Raw genomic sequence first — 14,645 nt, forward strand, 5'->3', positions numbered from 1 at the left:
ACACACAGCAGCCAGATCTCTGTCCCTCAGATGTGGACAAATAAAAGGCCATTTCCTGCGACCCATGACAAAGCTAAGAGGTTGACTTTATCCCTCTGTAAGCTCTTGGCTACCGAAATGCTGCCTTTCCGCCTGGTGGACACACAGGATTTTAGAGACCCTATGTCTGTCGCTGTGCCCCAGTACCAGATGCCCAGTCGCCACTACTTCTCTAAGAAAGGTGCGCCCGCGCTACACCAGCATGTCGCACACAACATCACCGCTTCCTTGAGAAATTCTGTGTGTGGATGGGTGCATTTCACCACCGATACTTGGACCAGTAAGCATGGACAGGGACGTTACATGTCGCTGACTGGGCACTGGGTAACTATGGTGATAGATGGTGAAGGGTCTGCTGCACAAGTCTTGCCGTCCCCACGACTTGTGTGTCAATCCTCTGTCTGTCCAAGTTCCGCCACTGCTTCTGCCTCCTCCACCTCATCTGGGTCCTCCACCTCCGCCCCAAGCCTGCCTGGTCAGGCCACCAGCGTTCTCACTGCGCAGAATAATCACGCACCCCTCATTACTATGCTGGCAGCAGAGCGCAACGGCATCAGGCGGTCTTTAGCTTGACATGTCTTGGAAATAGGAGTCACACAGCGGCTGAGTTGTGGGCAGCTCTGGAGACTGAGTTTACTAAATGGTTGTCTCCACTCAACCTGCAGCCTGGTAAGGCCGTGTGCGACAATGCTGCAAACCTGGGTGCAGCCCTTCGCCTGGGCAAAGTGACACACGTGCCTTGTATGGCTCACGTGTTGAACCTTGTCCAGCAATTTTTAACACACTATCCCGGCCTAGATGGCCTTCTGACCAGGGCACAAAAACTGTCTGCTCACTTCCGCCGTTCAACCGCCGCAGCTGAGCGACTTGCATCGCTCCAGAAGTCTTTCGGCCTGCCGGTTCATCGCCTGAAATGCGATGTGGCGACACGCTGGAATTCGACTCTCCACATGTTACAGCAACTGTGGCAGCACCGCCGAGCACTGGTGCAATACGTCATGACGTATAGCCTGGGCCAACGAGATGCAGAGGTGGGGCAGATCACCCTGATGGAGTGGTCTCAGATCAAAAACCTATGCACCCTTCTGCACAGTTTCGACATGGCGACGAATATGTTTAGCGCTGACAATGCCATTATCAGACGTTCATCATCACCGACGCGGCAAACATGGGACCATGGGAGACAGGGATCAACAAGGGCGCATGGTAGCAGGCGAAATGTTGAGGAAGGTGCAGGAGAACATGAAGAAATGGAGGACAAACTGTCCATGGACATGGAAGATTTAGCGGATGAGGGAGACCTTGGTCAAATTTCAGTTGAAAGGAGGTTGGGGGGGGGGGGGGAGATGTCAGAGGAAGAAAGAACGGTTAGCACCTCTATGCCACAAACACAGCGTGGACTTGGTCCGCATGGCTGCGCAAGACACATGAGCGCCTTCTTGCTGCACTACCTCCAACATGACCCTCGTATTGTCAAAATTAGAAGTGATGATGACTACTGGCTTGCCACACAATTAGATCCCCGGTACAAGTCCAAATTTTGTGACATAATTCCAGCCATAGAAAGGGACGCACGTATGCAGGAGTATCAGCAAAAGCTGTTACTCGATCTTAGCTCGGCTTTTCCACCAAACAACCGTGCAGGTGCAGGGAGTGAATCTCCCAGTTGTAACTTGACAAACATGGGACGTTCTCATCATCTTCAACAGTCTACCCGTACCAGTAGCACTTTATCTGGTGCTGGTAACAGCAATTTTATTGAATCTTTTCATAATTTTTTTAGACCGTCCTTTGCAAGGCCACCAGAGACAACAAGTCTGACACATAGTCAACGGCTGGAGAGGGTGATACAGGAGTATCTCCAAATGAACATCGATGCCATGACTTTGCAAATGGAGCCTTGCTCATTTTGGGCTTCAAATCTTGAAAAATGGCCAGAGCTCTCCAGTTACGCCTTGGAGATTTTGTCGTGTCCAGCTGCCAGCGTTGTCTCTGAACGTGTCTTCAGTGCTGCTGGGTGTGTGCTGACAGATAAGCGCACGCGTCTGTCCAGTGACAATGTGGACAGACTAAAATGAACAAAATGAACAAGGCATGGATCCACAAGGCATTTACTACCCCTGTGTCATCCTGGGGAGAGTAAATGCTTGTGGATTTGGAATGTGCTTGATGCAAATCAAAACATCCTGTTTGCAACTGGGGCACAAGTGCTGCCACTGATGGGGTGTCTGTGGGGCACAATTTTTGGAAAAAAGGGAGACTCCACTTGGAGTAACCCTTGCTTACATTGTTTTTAAAAATGATCCAAGATGAACAGATCTGGGATCAGGAAAGACTTTGCTACCTACCCCGGGGTCCTCCTGGAAACGGTTAAGTATGGCGTATTTTTGATTGTGCTTGATGCAAATCTAGCTGTGAAGTGTACAACTGGGGCACAAGTGCTGCCACTGAAGGGGTGAGTGTCTGTGTGGCCCAATTCTTGGAAAAAAGGGAGACTCCGCTTGGAGTAACCCTTGCTTGCTGTGTTTTTTAAAAGGAGCCAAGATGAACAAGTCATGGTTCAGCAAAGACTTAGCTACCTACCCCGGTGTCATCCTGGGGACGGTTAAATATGGCGTATTATTGAATGTGCTTGATGCAAATCTACCTGTGAAGTGTACAACTGGGGCACAAGTGCTGCCACTGAAGGGGTGGGTGTGTGTGTGGCCCAATTTTTGGAAAAAAAAGGGAGAACTCCGTTTGGAGTCACCTTATGGTGTTTTACATGATTTTACAAGGGCGTGCCATGCCTATATCTGTGTCTCCTCCTCTTTTTCCTTGTCCAGCTCTTTTGTTTTCACATGAGTATATGTCCTTGTCACTTTCTCATGTGTTTGTGTTGTGAGTTGTTCGTCACCTTTTGGACACCTTTGAGGGTGTTTTCTAGGTGTTTTTATGTGTTTGTGATTGCCTGCCATTGTTTCCTATGCGGAAACGAACCGAACTCGAGCCGAACCACGGCCGGTTCGCTCATCTCTAGTGAGCAGACGCATTCATTATAATTGGTCTGCGTATGTCAATGATTTTGGTACGTTTAAAAAAAGCACAAACGTACCAGAATCACTGACGTGTGAAAGAGGCCTAAAGCACAGAGAGCATCATGAAGACCAAGGAACACAACAGGCAGGTCCGTGATACTGTTGTGGAGAAGTTTAAAGCCGGATTTGGTTGCAAAAAGATTTCCACAACTTTATACATCCCAAGAAGCACTGTGCAAGCGATCATATTGAAATAGGAGTATCATATCACTGCAAATCTACCAAGACCAGGCCGTCCATCCCAAACTTTCATCTCAAACAAGGAGAAGGCTGATCAGAGAAGCAGCCAAGAGGCCCATGATCACTCTGGATGAACTGCAGAGATCTACAGCTGAGGTGGGAGAGTCTGTCAATAGGATACCAATCAGTCGTACACTGCACAAATCTGCATTTATGGAAGAGTGGCAAGGAGAAAGCCATTTCTCAAAGATAGCCAGAAATAGTGTTGTTTACAGTTTGCCACAAGCCGCCTGGGGGACACACCAAACATGTGGAAGAAGGTGCTCTGGTCAGATGAAACCAAAATCGAACTTTTTAGGCACAATGCCAAACGATATGTTTGGTGTAAAAGCAACACAGCTCATGACCCTGAACACACCATCCCCACTGTCAAACATGGTGGTGGCAGCATCATGGTTTTGGGCCTGCTTTTCTTCAGCAGGGACAGGGAAGATGGATTGAGCCAAATACAGGACCATTCTTGAAGAAAACCAGTTGGAGTCTGCAAAATACTGAGACTGGGACGGAGATTTGTCTTTCAACAAGACAATGATCCAAAACAAAGGAAAATCTACAATGGAATGGTTCATAAATAAACGTATCCAGGTGTTAGGGGTATTTTACACGCTGCGACATCGCTAGCGATGTCGAGCGCGATAGCACCCGTACCCGTCGTTCCAGTGATATGTGATCGCTGCCGTAGCAAACATTATCGCTACGGCAGCGTCACATGCACATACCTTGTCAGCGACGTCGCTGTGACTGCCAAACAATCCCTCCCTCAAGGGAGAGGTGCGTTCGGCGTCATAGCAACGTCACTGTGGAGACACTAAGCGGCCGGCCAATAGAAGCGGAGATGTGCGGGATGTAACATCCTGCCCACCTCCTTCCTTCCGCATTGCCGGTGGACGGAGGTAAGGAGATGTTAGTCACTCCCGCGGTGTCACACATAGCGATGTGTGCTGCCGCAGGAACGACGAACAACATCGTACCGGTGGCAGCAAGTGATATTAAGGAAATGAACGACGTGTCAATGATCATTGTTTTGAAACGATTTTACGATCGTCGCTCATTAGTGTTACATGCGGCGAGGTCGCTACCGGATGTGCGTCACTAACGACGTGACCCCGACGATATAGCGGTAGCGATGTCGCAGCGTGTAAAGTACCCCTTAGAATGGCCAAGTCACAGTCCAGACCTGAATCCAATCGAAAATCTGTGGAAAGAGCTGAAAACTGCTGTTCACAAACGCTCTCCATCCAACCTCACTCAGCTCCAGATATTTGCAAAGGAAGAATGGGGAAAAATTTCAGTCTCTCGATGTGCAAAATTGATAGACACATACCCCAAGTGACTGCAGCTGTAATCGCAGCAAAAGGTGGCGCTACAAAGTATTAACTTAAATGGGACGAATAATATTACACGCCCCGACTTTCAGTTTATTATTTTTTTTATAAAAGTTTAAAATAAGCAATAAATGTCGTTCAACTTCACAATTGTGTCCCACTTGTTGTTGATTCTTCACCATAACATTTAATTTTTTATCTTTACGTTTAAAGTCTGAAATGTCGGAAAAGGTTGAAAAATTCAAGGGGGCCGAATACTTTCGCAAGGCACTAACTATCTAGTTTTTATTGTGACAGATCTGTTTTACAAGACTAGTGGAAAGGGGGAAGAACAAGCCAGTAATTAAAGGGAAACTGTCAAGTGTAATATGCACCCAGGAGCAGTTCTGGGTGCATCTTGCCATCCCTGACTAACTGTCCCTGTATACACTAGCATAGATAGAGATATTTAGAAAAAGTATTTCTAAAGATCTTTTATCGTATGCCAATTAGCTCTGGGACTAGTCTCCTGGATGTTAGATCCCCGGCCAGTCGCCCCCATTAGCATGTTAGTACACCCCTGTGGGCGCGCTAACATGCTAATGAATGTGCAACGTCAGAGGATGATCTCACTAACCACTCCGCCAGCATTGCGTCCGACGGGGATTTTGACTCAGTGCACATGACCCCGGAGTTTCAGTCATGTGCACTATGAAGCCGGGTGTAAGCGTCCTGGCTTCAAACTGAAGTAGTGCAGATGACCAAAACTCCGAGGTCATGCGCACTGAGCCGAAATCCCCCGTTGGACGCGATGGCAGCCGGAGCGGTGAGCGAGATCATCCTCTGACGCTGCACATTCATTAGCATGTTAGCACGCCCACAGGGGTGTAGTAACCTGCTAATGGAGCCGACCGTCATGGGGAACTAACGCCTAGTGGACTAGTCCCTGTACTCATTAGCATATGATAAAAGATATTTAGAAATACTTTTTCTAAAGATCTCTTTATCTATACTAGTGTATACAGGGACAGTTAGGCAGGGATTAGCAATATGTACCCAGCACTGCTCATGGTTCTGGGTGCATATTTCACCTGACAGGTTCCCTTTAATACAAAGTGCGCTGGAGTAAGGTGGATAAGTCCCTTAGTGAATTCAACACATCTGGCTATAGGTGCACCAAAAAAAATAAATAAAATCCACCAAAAATATACAACCAACAGAACACTGCCTGAAAGCCATTAATAAGTATTTATAATCACAGGGGTAATTTCTGTACAGAAATCCTACCTGATCCTCCATGTCTTTCTGTTGGAAACCTTCAAAAACATCATTGTCTGAATCCTGGTCATCAGTGAAAATTCTATGTAGTTCTTCTGTTACGGATCGAGGATCAAAGCTTAGCTTCTGCTGACCAAAGAAACAAGAAGTGATATTATTTACAGCTTTATGGATTTAATTGTAAAATACACATGTTTACTTTCCTGCATCTCCAGATGACTGAAATATAAAAGGCACAGGTAGTGTCTGCACCTCTGTGCCCTCAGGTTACTAGGTCTGGGAAGCCTCCTGCATATGCTGCATTGTCATGAGCTTGGTTAGATTTTGCATCAAATCTTCACAAATAGAAATATTATTGAGAAACAAAGCCAAAATATATTCTTATTTCCTCTCATGTAGGAAAATAAAGTGTTTCTCAACTACACATCTCCTCTGTTGTACGGGTTTACTGTCTCCTCTACTTTTTGTTCTGGCACACATTAATTCCGTGACAGTGATTGATCTGTGAACTTTGGGCTCATAACAATGATAAATGAATCAGATTAGTAAGAAACTAAGACAATGGATGTTTATTGTTTTTCTTATCATAGAAAAACCTTTGTACTTCAAAATTATCGCTGTAAGAAAGGATGTTGTTTGGTGCCTAAAGAGGTAACATGCAAAAAAAAGTAATGTAGTTGGAATACAAACATAAAATACATGCTGTTACAATAGTTTAAAAAAAAAAAAAAAAAAGAAGAAAAAAGTTGCATTGCACTCGCATCAATGTTAATAAGGCAGAGCTGCTCTGCGAGTTTTCCCTCTGCTGCTTTCACCCTGAGGGGGTTTAGAAAAAAAATAAAAAAAACCAAAATTGTAGAATGTTGGACTTGGTTGCATAAAGAAGCCAAGACTCACCAATGCAGGTTCATGGATATGAGAAGAAAAAAAAAAATGAACGGCACATGGACAATCCATATGCTGTCTGATTTTTACAGATGCAGTGTCCTATGCTACAGAACAGTAATGTAACTGTTGATTAATAGCTGCTGAAACCTCCCCCCCCCCACACACAAAAAAACAAAAAACAAAAAAAAAACACATTGCATACCAGTGCTATGCTAAGAAAAAAAAGACAACGGATTTTTGTGTACTCACCGTAAAATCGTTTTCTCTTAGCCATCATTGGGGGACACAGGACCATGGGTGTTATGCTTCCTATCCATAGGAGGACACTAAGTAGATGCAAAAAGCATTAGCTCTTCCTCTGCAGTATACACCCCCTGGCCGGGCCAGGCAACCTCAGTTTTAGTACACAAGCAATAGGAGAAAAAAATAGTAGAAACGGAGGAACATGAGAAAAAAAAAAAAAAAAAAAAAGAGTCATAACCAAATAAGGTACTGATAGAACCAAGGCCCAACAGGGCAACAGGGTGGGTGCTGTGTCCCCCAATGATGGCTAAGAGAAAACGATTTTACTATGAGTACACAAAAATCCGTTTTTCTCTGACGCCTCATTGGGGGACACAGGACCATGAGACGTCCTAAAGCAGTCCATGGGTGGGAAAAAATAAAAGAAGACAACACAACCCAAGGACTAGGAACCAGTCCCAGACAGCCTGGAGCGCCTACTGAGAGAGGTGCTCTACTGCCGTTTGCAGAATTTTCCTACCAGGATTTGCCTCAGCTGAAACCTGGGTATGGACTCTGCAATGCTTTGAAAAAAGTATGTAGGCTAGACCAGGTCGCAGCCTTACACACCTGTTCCACTGAAGCCTGATGCCGAATGGCCCACGAAGCGCTAACTGCTCGCGTGGATTGAGCCCGCAGCCCACTAGGAATGGGCTTGAGTTGCAAGCGGTAGACTTTTTGGATGGCAGAGCGAATCCAGCGAGCCAGAGTTGCCTTTGAAGCTGCCTGTCCCTTCTTAGGCCCCTAAGGAATGACGAACAAAGAGTCCGTTTTCATAAAGGGGGCTGTCCTGGATATGTAATATCTGAGAGCTCTGACGAGGTCTAACGAATGCAGAGACCTTTCCACCCTATGAACTGGTGTGGACCAAGGAAGGCAGAACAATGTCCTCGTTCAAATGAAACGGGGTAGGAACCTTTGGAAGAAAATCCGGAAGGGGGCGCAGAACCACCTTCTCCTGGTGAAAGATCAGAAAAGGCTCGCAGCAAGAGAGTGCTGCCAGCTCCAAAACCCGTCTGATGGACGTAATTTCCACCAGGAATGTTACCTTCCAGGACAGAAGAGCAAGGGAGGATTCCTTGAGAGGTTCAAAGGGAGACCTCTGGAGACCGTACAGAACGAGATTGAGGTCCCATGGGTCCAGCGGCCGTTTGTACGGGGGGAACTAGATGGGAAACGTCCTGGAGGAAGGTCTTGACTTGCGGTTTTTGAGCCAGGCGGCATTGGTAGAAGATTGAGAGCGCCGAGACCTGTCCTTTAAGGGAACTGAGAGCCAACCCCGCTTGCAAGCCAGACTGCAGAAAGTCGAGAATTTTGGGGATGGCCAGAGGCATAAGCTGGACGCTAGTTTCCCTGCACCAAGAAAAGAAGATTTTCCACATACGGTGGTAAATGCGGGATGAAGCAGGCTTTCGGGCGCTGATCATGGTGGAGATAACCACGGGGGAGAATCCCGCTCTTGTTAATACCCAGGTCTCAATGGCCATGCCGTCAGCTTCAGGGCTCTGGAGTTCTGATGGGAAATGGGCCCTTGGGTCAGCAAGTCTGGGATGTCTGGAAGGCGCCACGGTACGTCTGCGAGTATTTGAACTAATTTGGCGTACCAAGCGCGCCTGGGCCAGTCCGGTGCTATCAGTATCACCGGGACTCCCTCTGCGTTGATCTTCCTGATTACCTGCGGCAGCAGGGGTAGAGGTGCGAAATATGTAAGGCAGGCGGAAGTGGTGCCAGGAGCAGACTAGAGCATCCGCGCCGATGGACTGCGGGTCGCGTGACCTGGCTATGAACGCGGGTACCTTTGCGTTCAACCTTGAGGCTATTAGATCCACGTCTGGTCTGCCCCACCGACTGCAGATGTGTAGAAACTTCTGGGTGGAGAAACCATTCTCCGGCGGCCAGGCCTTGGCGACTTAGAAAGTCTGCTGCCCAGTTCTCTACCTCCGGTATGTGTACCGCTGATATCACTGACCCAGTCGATTCGGCCCAGCTGAGGATCTTGTGGGCCTCGAGATAAGCCGCTTTGCTACGGGTGCCCCTGCCGATTGATATAGGCTACAGCTGTCGCATTGTCCGATTGGACTCGAATCTGACGACCCGCTAGCAGAGGGCAGAACGCCCTGAGCGCGAGGAAGATCGCGCGGATTCCAGGATGTTTATGGGTAGGGGAGACTCCTGGGGCGTCCAACGTCCTTGAGCAGTGTGGTGCCGGTACACTGCACCCCAGCCTAGGAGGCTGGCGTCCGTGGTCAGGACCAGCCAGTTCAGAAGATGTTTGTCCAGGGAGAAGGGGCTCTTGTCCCAGGCAGCTAGAAGGGCTAGCTGCAGTGGACGGAGGTGCAGTTGAGCAAAAGGTACTGCCTCCATAGCCGCCACCATCCTGCCGAGCACCTTCATGCTGAATCGAATGGAGCGAGACGGAGGACGTAGAAGGCAGCGTACCGCTTGTCGAAGAGCGATCACCTTGTCCTGAGGGAGATATATCAAGCCCCGACGGGTATCCAGGGGCATGCCCAGGAAGGTGATGGATCGTGCTGGGACCGTGGATGATTTGTCTAGATTCAGTAGCCACCCTAAGCGGGATAGGGTGTCCACGGTGATCTGTACGCTGGCTGAGCAGTTGCGGAAGGAGGGGCCTTGATGAGGTCGTCCAAGTAAGTGAGAACGACTACTCCACTGGCGTGAAGGATGGTCATGGCGGCCGCCATGACTTTGGTGAAGACCCTTGGTGCGGTGGCAAGGCCGAAGGGTAGGGCTACGAATTGAAAATGGGAGTTCTGAACTGCGAAGCGGAGGTACTTTTGGTGATCTGGAGCGATGGGTATGTGCAGGTACGCGTTCTTGATATCTATGGAAGTGAGGATTTCCCCTTCGACCATGGATGCAATAATGGATCTTAGGGACTCCATTCTGAATCTCCGTACGTGCACATGTTTGTTCAGGTGTTTGAGGTCCAGGATGGGTCGAACTGACCCATCCTTTTTGGGGACCACAAAGAGGTTGGAATAAAAACCCCTGAACTTCTCGTCATCCGGGACGGGTATTATCACTGCTGTTTGGAAAGAGTGGATTGCTGAGAAAAAGGTCTTGCGTCATTTTCGAGTCTTTGGGGGTTTGGGAGAAGGAACTGACTCGGGGGTCTAGTCCGAAACTCTATGTGGTAACCGGAAGACACAAGGTCTTGCGCCCATTTGTCGTCTGGGCGGCAGCCCAGATGGGTTGAAAGAGCCGCAGTCGACCTCCTACAATGAGTGTGTCTTCCGGAGCGCCAAAGGAGTCATTAGGGGGGAAAACGTCGTGGACGAGTCTCCCTAGTCCTGGACTGTTTCGGTCTAGGCTACCATGACGAAGTGGGTTTCGGGGAGAGCTGAGAAGGTCGGTCCCTGCGTAGTCCGCGGCTAGTGGCGGGGGCAGAGCGGGATGTCGACCAACCAAATAAAGTTCCGAAAGGAGCGGAACGAGGACTGTGGACGTCTGGCGAAGGTCGTCCTGGGCTTCAGCTGTGGAAGGGAGGTACTTTTTCCTCCCGTGGCGTCAGAAATGAGCTTGTCCAGACGTTCGCCAAACAATCGGTCTGGAAAAAAGGGAAGGCCCGTGAGAGACTTCTTGGAAGCAGAGTCCGCTCGCCATTGTCGGAGCCAGAGAGCTCTACGGATGGCTATGGTATTGGAGGCGGCAAAAGCTGCGCAGGTAGCAGCATCAATGGAGGCCTGCATGAGGTACTCCGCCGCAGCGGCAATTTGAGCTGTTACCTCTGTGACGGTATGAGGGAACTGGGATTCCTCAAGCGAAGTGTTAAGGGATTCTGCCCAGACCGAGATCGCCTTTGCGACCCACACAGAGGCAAAGAAGGGCGAGAGGGAGGAACCCGCAGCCTCAAAGGCAGAGCGGGCGAGGTGCTCCACCTGTCGGGTCCTTGATGGAGGAACCATCGGGTAAAGACAGGAGCGTTTTTGTGGCAAGGCGGGAGACCGGGGGGGGGGGGGGGCGACCGAGGGCGGATCGGCCCAGCCCTTAGGGGCAGGTGAGGCAAAAGGGTACCGGGCCTCCATGAGTTTACGGTTACCGAAGCGCCTGTCAGGCTTCTGCCTTTGCTTTGTGAGGATATCCTAAAACTCTGGGTGATCAGCGAATACCTTTTGGGGTTTCCTTGCTCTCTTAAAGGAGACCACATGGTCAGTGGTAGTGGATGGGGGATCCTCCACATGCAGAGTTTGGTTGATTGCTGCTATAAGGGAGTCTATTGCAGTTTGATCATCTGGGGAGGGTGAAACCAAGGAATCATCCTGGTACAAACAGCATTCTCCCTCCTCCAGCTTTCCAGAAGCCGTGGAGCGTGTGGGAGAGCCTGAGGGAGAGCCATGGGGGCCATGAGAGTGTGCTGGAGACACCCGGCCGTGTGCTCTTTTCCTGATCCCTGCAACCAGTGAAGCATGGGCCCGGATTACCTCAGAAGAATCCTCCATAGGGGTATCCTCAGGCTGCGTTCCGTCCAGGGACCCAGAAGGGTTTGGAGAACAACATTGCATAGCCAGTACCAGGTTCTGTGACAGTTTTTCCATGTATTGGGACAGAAACTGTGCCCATTCGGGTGGGCTGGGAGCCCTAGGTTCTGGGCTCACTGTTGTGGCGGGGGGGGGGGGGGGTCTTGGGGGGCTATAGGGGCACAGGACTCACAGAGAAGCGTGGCAGGTAGTGCAGGCTGAATAATAGACTATGTGGGCCTTAGCTCTCTTAGGAACATGCAGAACTCTAAGGGTACTAATGGGAGTATGCCAGGAGGGGGAGCAATGATATGCAGAGCTACAAGTGAAGCAGTGGGAAGCAAGGATTGTATTTGCTTTGGTGTACCTCACCAGAATCAACCGATGGCCCTGCATCCTCAAAAAGGAGTCTCTGTTGAGATCTTCGCGCGTTTTCCTGGGGGGGCCGGCGTTTATCGTGGCCCACGGGGGGCGGGGCTTAGCGCTAAAAGAGCGCCAAGAAGAAGTCAGTGTGCCCCCCTGCTGTCGGCAGTAAAAAATGGCGGGAAGGGAGCCTCAGACAGTTTTTCTCCCCCTCCAGTCAGCACACAGCTACCAGTAGATTATCTCTGCAGGAGTCCCTGCAATCAGCAAGGGACTCCCCCTTCTCCAGCCAGCACGCAGCTAGAGGGAATAAACACTGAGTTTATGAGCCCTGGGAGCCCTCCCCCCGCCACCGTTCGATTATCTCTGCAGGATTCCCTGCAATCAGTAAGGGACTTTCCCCTCCTCCAGCCAGCACGCAGCTATGGTGGGAATAAAGACTGTCAATTCAGCAGTCCTGGGAGCCTTCCCTGCAGTCTTTCTCCCTTTGTCTGGGAAACCAGTCAGGGGGGGATCTCACCTTAACACTGCCTCAGTCCAGGCAGTAGAAATAGAGTCAGCCTGCTGTGGCCGGCCACACAGGTGCAATGTATCAACTCCGAGCCTGCAAAGAGGGGCTGAGGAATTGTGCCTCTGCCCTGGGCTCTGGAAAATCGGTGTCTGTGGGACCCGTCGTCCAGTAAAAGGCAGCCCAGGATCCAGCGTCGCAGGAGGGGGTACGTGGAGACGACATTCCGCGTTCCCGCCCGTTGATGGTATTGGGAGATCGGTCCCTAAGGAAACCGTCGCCTTCAAAAAATAACAAAACCTTGAAAGGATGTGCCTCCTACAGACACTAAGCTAAAACTGAGGTTGCCCGGCCCGGCCAGGGGGTGTATACTGCAGAGGAGGAGCTAATGCTTTTTGCATCTACTTAGTGTCCTCCTATGGATAGGCAGCATAACACCCATGGTCCTGTGTCCCCCAATGAGGCGTCAGAGAAAAAAATATATTATATATAAATAATTTTATTTCTTCTTTGCGTACCAGCTGTATGCAATGTGTGTGTTATTTACGGTAGTTTTTTTTTAGCAGCTATTAACCAACAGTTGCAGTGTCCTATGCTACAGAACGGTAATGTATCTGTAAAAATTAAATTGTAAAAAAAAAAAGTGTAATATATATGCTCCACCAATATATTCACTGCTATCTGCATCCAGTGCGGACTGCACTTTGCCCAGGTCTGTCCTGCAGAGTTCTCTTGCAATTGTGTGTGTACATGAGGCATAAAACTATGTCTGGGCATTAAAGAGTATTATTATTTTCACCAGTTTTCTCCTCTGCAGGATCACGCTCTATTTTTTCGTTAGCTCTGAGCTAGTGGGTTGAGACTGGTTACTATGAGGTCTCATACACAGATGAGAGATTCCTGCTCTCATGACTCCATCTTGCACATGTTCAGAAGCAGCAGCATAGGCAACATTATACAGCAGTACTGAGCAGTGTAGCTATGAATCCAAAACTGGGGTGAGGGATACGTGCCCACAATGCAGATTTTTTCTGCACATAAAAACTACATCTCTTGGCAGGAAAAAAAAAAAAAGTGCGTTTTTGCCACTTTTTATGCATTGAGATAAGGAAAACGCTTGAAAAAACGCAGAAACAATTGTGAATCTGCAAGGAAAAAAAATCTGCACCTTGGGCACATAACTTCAAAATTCTTATAGACTGGGATGCATTTTTCCTTGCAGTATTGATTAAAATCTGCATGAAAAAAACTTATTAAAAACGCAGCATGAGCACACAGTCTAAGGCAGGCTTTACACGATGCGACATTGGTAACAATATATCGTCGGGGTCACGTCGTTAGTGACGCACATCTGGCGCAGTTACCGACATCGCAGCGCGTACAGCCTAAGAGCTACGATCACCGAACGACGAACATCTCCTTACCTGCGTCCACCAGCAATGCGGAAGGAAGGAGGTGGGCGGGATGTTACGTCCCGCTCATCTCCGACCCTCAGCTTTTATTGGCCGGCCGCTTAGTGACGTCGCGGGATGTCGAACGCACTTCCCCCTTGAAGGAGATACTGTTCGGCGGTCACAGTGACGTCGCCGACCAGGTAAGGGAGTGTGAAAATGCCGTAGCGATAATGTTCGCTACGGCAGCAATCATCACATATTGCATGTACAACGGGGGCGGCTGCTATAGCGCTCGGCATCGCTAACAATTGCTAGCGATGTCGCAGCGTGTAAAGCCCGCCTAAGGGTATGTGCACACATTGCAGTTTTGTTTCTCCAGCGAAAAACGCATAAAAAAGGCATACATTTTTGCCACGTTTTGGTGCCTTTTTTAACATGGTCAATGGCAAAACGCAGGGAAAAATGCAGAAAAGCGATGCTGCTTTTTTTTCTGCAACCAAAACAGCAGGCAAAAAAGAAGCAACGTGCACACAGTCTTTCTGAAATCTTGGGAAAGACTGCATGCAGTTTAGGGCCACAAACTGCACCCAAAAACGCAGCAAAAAATGCACCGTACACACAGGGCCTTAAAGGAAACCTGTCAGGTGCAATATGCACCCAGAACCACGAGCAGTTCTGGATGCATATTACTACTCCCTGCCTAACTGTCCCTGTATACACTAGCATAGATAAAGAGATCTTTAGAAAAAGTATTTCTAAAGATCTTTTACTGTATGCTAATGAGCGATGGC

General features: G+C 49.0%; 1 protein-coding gene across 2 annotated transcripts in view; it reads right to left on the reverse strand.

Annotated features, from left to right (window-relative positions):
- Nucleotides 1–14,645, reverse strand: part of CDCA7L (cell division cycle associated 7 like) — a 161,178-nt gene that overhangs the window by 39,389 nt on the left and 107,144 nt on the right. For both annotated transcript variants that reach the window (XM_075315390.1, XM_075315389.1), the window contains exon 2: nt 5,948–6,064. In XM_075315390.1, the coding sequence (XP_075171505.1) occupies nt 5,948–5,959 (12 nt within the window). In that variant the 5' untranslated portion in view covers nt 5,960–6,064. The remainder of the gene's footprint in view (nt 1–5,947; nt 6,065–14,645) is intronic.

This window comes from Anomaloglossus baeobatrachus, chromosome 6 (assembly GCF_048569485.1).
Source record: "Anomaloglossus baeobatrachus isolate aAnoBae1 chromosome 6, aAnoBae1.hap1, whole genome shotgun sequence".
NCBI classification, from domain to species: Eukaryota; Metazoa; Chordata; class Amphibia; order Anura; family Aromobatidae; genus Anomaloglossus; species Anomaloglossus baeobatrachus.